Source organism: Anser cygnoides, chromosome 4, assembly GCF_040182565.1.
Source record: "Anser cygnoides isolate HZ-2024a breed goose chromosome 4, Taihu_goose_T2T_genome, whole genome shotgun sequence".
NCBI classification, from domain to species: Eukaryota; Metazoa; Chordata; class Aves; order Anseriformes; family Anatidae; genus Anser; species Anser cygnoides.
The window spans coordinates 12,210,317-12,218,878 of NC_089876.1; the positions used below are offsets into that span (position 1 = coordinate 12,210,317).

The window sequence follows — 8,562 nt, forward strand, 5'->3', positions numbered from 1 at the left end:
GAAAAAGGGCCTCTCCCACAGCCTAGCGTCCCAAGGAGGTATTACTAGTAACGAGGCCACTCAGCAGTTACAAAAACCGAACTTCAGCTCCCCACTGTCAGCCACAGCTGCAGATTCAAGTGTACAGACTGGACCACCTGCGGCTACCCAATCTCCTCGTTTTTATGCTGACCAGCTCTGACAGGAGACCCCATCCTGACCTCAGCCAGCACCAGGCCAGCAGTCTCTCCCGTCACTTACTGCCCCGCAGCGGGGTGAGGAGAGCCCTGCCCGCCCGCCGCAGAGCCGCCCCCTTCCCGTTCCCCTCCGCCTCCGCCTCCCTCCCACACAAAATGCCGCCGCCGCACCCCCCTCCCACCACAGACTGCCCGGAAGAGCTACAAGTCCCGCCCCCTGCCCTCCCTCCCTCCCCTCCTTATGGCCCGACGCCCTCATCCTCCTCGCGGATTGGCCGTCGGCCGCGTCCCTCACGGCCCGTCTGCTCGCTGATTGGCGGCGGTCGGGCAGGCAGGAGCCATGGCGGCGGTGGCGGCCCGGGGCGCGCTGCGCTCGCGCTGCCCGCTGCTGGGCTGGGAGCTGAGGTGAGGGAGCGCCGCCGGGGCCGGGCCCGGGGGGCCCGGGCCCGGGCCGCGATCGTGTCCGCGCTAGGACGGCAGGGCCAGGCCGGGCTCTCCCGGGCCCCGGGCTGGGTTAAACGGGGCTGGGAAGCGTCAGCGAGCCGTGAGCCAGCGCTCCGGGGCCGGCCTGGGCTCGGTGTCGCGTGTGGGATGTGGCGGGGAGGGGAAACAGTGCCCCGGGGGCGGCCTGCTGCGGCTAAACGGTGAGCTGGGCTCGGTTCGGCAGCGGGACGGGCCGAAAACTAACGCCGCAGACCGAGAATCGTCGTGTTAGTTCGTGCTTTAACGTGAGGGTCCTGTAAGTGTTGATTTGTGAGGCGAAATGTCCCATTTATGAGGTGAAGCTCTCACTATGTCCAGAAAGTGCTAATCTCTTACAAAGCAGGCACCCGTTTAACGTTATCTTCATCTTTCTTTGCCTTAGGACATCTCCCCGACTGCTCTGTGTGGCGACGCAACAGAAAAACCCCGGCCAGAACGTGGACGAGGACCAGAGCCAGAGCCACAATGAGCAGAAGGCTGAAGCCAGCCCCGCTGAAAAGATGTTAACTGAGGAGAAGGCCAAGCTGGAGGAGCAGCTGAAGGAAGTCACTGTGAGTGTCCTGTGGTGGTCGGTGTGCATACCTCCCAAACTGCACGCCTAACTGTCTTGATGACAGCTTCTCAGTGCACAGTCTGCACACAGTAACGTGACTGCGGCGTAGCTGATGTAATGAAGCTGTAACTCAGTGAGTTCTTTAAACGTAAGCTTAGATACATTGCGAGACCTGAGATGCAGCCCTTCCTGGTCCAGAATGACTCTGGGCAGTTTCATTCTGATTTCTGAATGTAGTTGGACCTCCTTCAGCCTGGAGATTTGTTACTTGGTTTCACTGATTTCATTACGCTGAGATTTTTGCTCAGTGGAGAAATAATTTTTGGAAGTTCATTTAAGGGTTAGAATGCTTTTGAGGTGTGTATTTTTGTAGACTTCTGAAAACAGCTGCTGACTCTTCCAAAGGTTAGAGTTAATGATTCTTAGCTTTCGTATAATACTGTACTTATTACGTGCTTTCAAAGTGAGAGTTTCAACCCATCTCTTTTGGAGATGTCTTTAAACACAAGACTAGCATGTCGTGTTCCCTATCTGACCTAAAGCATCTTGCATTCCGTCTCGTGCATGACTTAGCAGAGAGTGAAGAATGCCCTGAGAGGTGGCAGATGTGGATTAAATAAAGGCATTGTTTTTCTGGATGAGTGCTTTATGTAAAGCGTCTTTCTAGAGCATGTGGGACTCAGGGAGGTAGCCCAGAACCTTCTGTGGAAGCAGTGCCTATACGTTGTAAGTGGACTGAGATTCCTTTCTGCTGCCTTTACCAAAACACTGAAGGACAAAACAGAGATGTCCTTTAATGCTTCTATTGACAGCATTTGCTATTGGCTACCTAAGAGGTCTCTTCAGTCAAGTTATTGACTATTTTTAATCTGTTTTGTAATTCTTCACTTGCACGTGAAAGTTTAGCTTCCTGAGTGTGAAAGCCCAACGCAGAGTTTTGGCTTAGATCGTGGAGCACTCAACCTCAAATGCCACAGCTTATAGAATTTAGTTCTTAGTACATTTACTGCATGGACATCTTGCTAGGAACACACCTAAGCTTAACAGAGTTCGAGCTTAACAGAGGTAGGCTTTGTAGTTTGTAAGGTTTGAAAAACTTGGAGGACACTCTGTGGTACTTATGTAGAGGGAAGAGAAGGTTTGAAAGTAATGGTTGGGTTGAATCTTGTTTGCCACGGTGTCAGAATACCTTATGGCTTATGAAGGCTTTCTGTGAACACCTACCAGAAAAAACAGAAGTCTTCAATTCAGAAAGGTTCATGTATTAACACTTCATGTTGTTAAAAATTTTTCCAGCTAAGCTGTTAACAAATACTGAGTCTGGAAGTCTGTCTTACTTTCTCTCCTTCACTTCTGTCTGCACTGACGCAAAGCAAACATTTGCCTTTGTAAGAAGGATGCTGTGATAATTGCCATGTTGTCTTCAGATTGCTCTTTAGACAGAGGATTTGGGCAATGTAACTGTTTTTTTTTAAAAAAAAAAAAAAAATGTTTTATACTGAATTTTCAGTTTTGAATTATCGTCAACTACTCGACCGCTTGGAGTGAAATCTCTTCTGTAACTTGTTTTTCTTCTTCAGGACAAGTACAAGCGTGCCTTGGCAGATGCAGAAAATGTGAGGCAAAGAAGCCAGAAACTAGTAGAAGAGGCGAAGTTATATGGTCAGTGGAGGCTCTTTTTGACTATAAGACACAGGAATAACAAGATAAAGTGCAAAGCCTGAAAAATTGAGCTGACTGTCTGGCAGTTTTGACAAGTTGTACTTCCCAGTTATTCTGGATACTGGGTTTAAAAAAGATGTACTTGAGGGAAAGAGGTTTAAATGGTTCCCTGCTTTGTATCAGAATTGTAATCATCTTACTCTAGACAATGGCGAGACTGAGCAAGCTGTAGCCAACAATTTGAAATGTTCGTTACATTTGACATGATTCCTACGTGCATTGCATTTTAGATTTTTCTTTAGTAAGGTTTGCAGCCTGAAGTTTGCCTTTTTCACGTGCTTGGTCTCAAAATAGTGCAAAAAAACAACCAAGAGCATGGAATACTAGCTTTATCTTTTTTGTTGTTTTGTCATTATCGTTGTGTTTGTTTTACCTTTTACATTTGAACAACATCCCTGTTCTGTTGAAGGCCACAGCTGTCAAACAGAGGTAGTACACTGCTAGGAATGTACACTCACTGGTTTTGAGGCGTGCTAGAAGTGCACCTTTCTTCAAGAGTCACTGACATCTGGTAGAGCTTTTTGACATTCCAAAACAATTTCTGTTGTACAGAGTTGTGCAAAAACTCTGTAGCAGAGGAGTGCTATATCATTTAAGTGTTTGGCTGTCACTCCAACTTGAAAAATTAGTTATCCTCTTTTGCCACACTACACACAACTGTATAGTCTTATTCTGAATGCAAAAGTTCTAATTTCTGCATACAAGATCTTCAGTTAATATGCATGTTTAAAAAAAAAAATCACTCAGTTGCATGGTATTGTACAATTTTTATGGATGTTTGAATGCTTCATCCTGAAATTCTTTTTCAGTAAGCACCGTTTCACTAATGTGCTGTGTATTGCAGAAGGGCCTTGAGTCATATCTGAGTCCAGAGATGCTATCATAGAAATAAATATTCAAATGCAACTTCTCATGAAAAGTAAATTAAAGATAATCTGCATGATTATAAGTTTCCTCATTCGTACAGGATTGCTCTTTCTGTTAGGGAAGAGAAACTCTGTTTGAGACTTGCGTAAATCCACAGAGGTGCAGTCACAGATATCTAGAGAGATAATTCAAACAAACAAAAAAACAACGAGAAACTTCTTGAGGAGTCTGGCTGTTAGGTTTGATCCAGATCACTGGACAACTTGTTAATACGTGCTTTAGACACTTAAGCCCTCACCATAGTTTTAGGCTAAATTTAAAGTTTTGATTCATGTGTTAATATTTTTCGAACTAATTGGATGCTTTTCGTTACAGCTCTCTAATGAGCTCAAGTCTCCAAAGAGTTGTGCGGTTGTTAAAGTGACTTTTTCCTGAGAACTAGTTGATCCCTGTAGATCTCGCAAGGTGCTTCTGTAGTTCATTTTGTTTAAACCAAAGACTTGTCCTCTGGTAATGCTGCTATTCCTTCTTGGTAAGGGGGGGGGGGGGGGAAAAAGTAAGAATTAAAAAGGCTGAGTGTGATGAAAAGAAACGACGAAGGCTACCAAAATGCAGCGTACTTTGTCATTGCCTTAACTCTACGTAGAAATGTTATTCAACGAAGTTGTTTTGATCTTTCATGGTTGCTTGAGACAGTTTACGTGAAGTGAAATTAGTCTGGATTCTTCTAGAGTGAGCCAGAGATCAGCTTCAGGACACGGGCTGCTGTTAGTTTAGGAATTACTCACTGCTTGTGAAGCTCAGCTTCTGACTCAACTGTAAAAGTGGTTTGTAGTGGGAGGGAGAGAGACGAGCTCCTTCATTCAAGGAAGAAGCCTGTTCATCTCTTCAGAGCCCTCACCAGTCTGACTACAAGCTTTTTCTTCTGCAAATATCTTTAGTGCATCAGATTAAAGGGGAGGAGTGGGGCAACACAATGCTTTGGACTTCAGGTGAATCCCCCAATGGAGGAGGCAAAAGATACGTTCCTTAACATGAGGAAATGACATTAAGCCATCTGAAGGTTTTGGTAATGTCTGTTAATATTAATTAACAGTTAACTGTTAATGTCAGCTCACCAGCTTCAGCTCTTCTGAGTATTAGTTGAGACACTTTCTTATGTATAGCTAGAGGTGGGGTTTTATGGTATCTGTAATAGTGCTGTGTCATCAAGCAAAACCAGGAAGGATTTTTTAATCCCAAATGTTTACTGCGTTACACCTTCTCAGTAACCTAAAAGATTACAGGTTAATGCTGTGGTGTTTGGTTTGTGTTTACTTGTTTTTGTTGTTGGTTTTAATGCTTGCTTCCCTCACCAGACTAATCCTGTTCCTGCCCCTTCTATTTCTTTTTAGGGATTCAGAGCTTCTGTAAGGACTTACTAGAAGTTGCAGACATTTTGGAGAAAGCAACAGAAAGTGTTCCAAAGGAAGAAATTAAGGATGAAAATCCTCACCTGAAGAGCTTGTATGAGGGTCTTGTCATGACAGAAGTACAGATTCAGAAAGTGTTCAAAAAACATGGCCTGCTCAGACTGAATCCTGTCGGAGCCAAGTTCGATCCCTACGAACACGAAGCGTTGTTCCACGCTCCCATGGAGGGGAAGGAGCCGGGCACTATCGCATTAGTATCCAAGATTGGCTATAAGCTGCACGGGCGTACGCTGCGGCCTGCCTTGGTGGGTGTTGTGAAAGACGCTTAGCTGCTTAATCAGAGAATCTAAAATGCCATACAATTATTAAACAGCTGGATGGTTTTTCTCTTACATCATGCTTTCCTTATTCCCCTGTCCCACAGGAGGTTTCAGTGAATCCGTTGAGGTCTCCCAGTCAAAATGAAGCAAACAATGAGTTTCTGTTGCTTAGTGGCCTTCAACATTGGTGTTCTTTAAGCTCTCTTCTTTGAGTAATACTTAACTACAACCATGGCTACTGACGGTGCATTACATTGAAAGGAAGTAAACGCTCACAAGAACTTTGCAATCTCACGTTTATCACAGCGTAGATTGAAAGTCCACACAGTGGTTCAAACAGTTCCTTTTGTTTTTTAGAACCTAACGTTGCAGAAGCGGGTGAGGTAGTACAGATGGCCAGTTCTCTGCAAGTATCGATCAGCTTTGCATGCTGATGTGTATGTTCTTTTTTTTTTATATAGTATGCCTATTCAGAAATACTCTCAACATCTGAAACTGAAACCTTTGTGACTTCTGACCTGTAAATAAAAGGCAGTGGAGAGCAGACGTGCTTTGTAACTGTTCAGCCCTATTAGTTCTCCAGTAAAGTCGACTCACGAAAACCATCTAATACTTGTATGGCATTGACGAACCAATAGAACTTATCCTATCTCTGGATTTTTAATTTAATATTGTATAAATTGGTTTAAACAATTTTGATAGTCTTGTAACTTCCAAGCTCTACAATCAGTTTGTTATGCAAACTGTAGGTAAAACCCTGCTGAAAGTCAGAATACCTAAAGAAGTGAGTAGCTGGGAGTTCAGTACCTACTATATTTTAGAATTACATAAATAATTGCATGTAAGTGGCTCAAACAAAAATGTGAACTGTTTCATCTCCGTTTCTTTCATTTATTCATCCTGGGTCTTAGGCTGCAACAGAGCTTTGCCCGCATGCAGCTCTTGTCATGTTTAGCTCTACCTGCTGCTCCCAGTTGCGCAGAATCAGGCTAAAATACGGTACAGCGATTAACAGAGTGCTTTGTTCTGCACTGGCCTGGTCACCTGGATAGGAGTGGATGGGACTTGGCAAATTACACAGCTCACAAAGTGTCTGTCCTCTTACATCCTCAAAGCCCACGTGTTTAACACACAAGACAGAAACATCGAAGGTATGCATCTTATTTAGGACCTGGTGAACTAACAGGAAGTACTTCCGAATTTTTCACCCTCCCTTCTGGTTGTCTTGGGTTAAGCAGCTTCTTACCTTAAGGCTCAAGTATTTTTTTATCTTTGAAAATTCAGATGCAGCATTGCTAACAGTTTACTAAACATTAGAACTACTCATAGTGAGCAGTGATTATTTAAGATTTTTACCAATGCTGGTTTGCCCCATGAGAACCAGACAGGTAACTAGGAACAGCCAAAGTGCATACAGCTGTTTGGGGGTTAATCATGCTTTGAGATTCATTTAAGTCTTCCTCAACTCTAACAAAATCAATGCTTTGGCTGGATAGAGGAGGGAGAGTAATTTTTGGTGACTGTGTGAAGGCAACTTGACTGTTAATTTCTTAAGCTAATCAATTACGGAGATGAAAAGGCAAAGATTGAGCGTAAAACTACAGAAAAAAAGGGATTCCATACAGCTGAGGTGAATTTGGTTGTAACTTCCTCCCATCTTAGTTAGCTCATGCTGTGGCTGTATCAAGTAGGATGAAGTGGTTTTTTTTGTTGTTGTTGTTGCACTTTGGGTTGGAACCTTTGTTCAGCCGTGATATGCCCTTAAGGGACCAGTGTCAACTTATGTACCTTTTTTAAAGCAAACAAAAAAAAAAACTTAGCTAAACTAAATTTAACTTTATTAGCGTAGAAGATTTTTCCAGCAGGACAGCTAAGGCAGAGGGCCAGGTTCTTCCACAGCAGATCGAGATTTTGTCAGTGAGCTCCAGCTCCTCACAGTGTCTTTTTTGACTACATTACTTCATTTAAGGTACGGTTAAACACAACTTGCCGTTAAACGCTCAGCACAAGACTCAAACTCGTATCTTTAGTAGCAGCTGAGTTGATTTGTTTCTTTCCCTCAGCCTGTGCCTTCAGAGAGGCTGTCAGTACAGAGAGCCTTTAGGAGGAGCTCAAACCACCACTGTACAGCAGAGCGTACAGGTCAGAAGCACTGAAGAGACCAAAGCCCAGGTGGTTCTGAAGCTTAAGCATAAGAGAGAGCAGTTGACAAAGCTGCCAGTGCCGCTGCCTCTGGCTTAACTGATTGGTCAAGATCATTCCTCCGCCCACCACCACTTAGCTAAAAACCATCTCTATTTACTACTGGCACGATTTTAGCGATTTTCATCACTCTAATACAAGCTACGTTGCCATGAAATCAATATGGAAAGGAACTTTTAATACAAGTTTATTTACCAATATACAATGCAAAAACCTAGTAAAACACTGAGTGCGCACAACATCAGTTAGGTTTTACATGATTTCAGCACAGGCATTTGTGTGCCTGGCACAGCGACACCAGTACACCACTCAAATGAGTGCAACATTCCCTTTAAGGAAGCAGCTGATGAACTTAAAGTGCTCACCAGGTGCCTTCCTTCACAGTATTTTAATTCATCATCGCTTAAGAGCAACCGGGGCACATGCAAAAAACATTTTGCAAGAAAGAATAGGAAACCAAAAGGCGAAGGAAGTCAGTTACAGTCGCAAAGAAATTTGATGCAGCCACCACACAAGAGAATAATGGCAGAGTGCTTAAGTTGTGTGATTAACGAGGCCGTTTGTGGTCAAAGACTTGTGCAAACCACTTGTGGTGTTCTTACTGCTTGCTGGGACCGGGCAGGAGGTCTGCATCCAGAGCACTGCCCTGCAAGCCCTCTGGGCTGGGTCGCACACAGAGAACAGAGGTTACTGCTCCTTCGTTACACAGTGAGCAAGCAGTACTGTAAAGCATCACCGGACTGATGGAATTAAGTGAACAGCATCAAAATGGATTATTGCTGCCTCGACCAGTAGCAGAAGATCAGCATTTTGAACAGCTGATGGAC

General features: G+C 44.1%; 1 protein-coding gene across 1 annotated transcript; it reads left to right on the plus strand.

Moving 5' to 3' along the window:
• Positions 1-423: 423 nt before the first annotated feature.
• Positions 424-6,408, plus strand: GRPEL1 (GrpE like 1, mitochondrial). The gene is made up of 4 exons (XM_048047291.2): positions 424-581; positions 1,042-1,210; positions 2,793-2,874; positions 5,196-6,408. The coding sequence occupies exons 1-4, from the start codon at positions 517-519 to the stop codon at positions 5,540-5,542; spliced, it is 663 nt and encodes a 220-aa protein (XP_047903248.2). The 5' UTR covers positions 424-516; the 3' UTR covers positions 5,543-6,408.
• Positions 6,409-8,562: the final 2,154 nt, after the last annotated feature.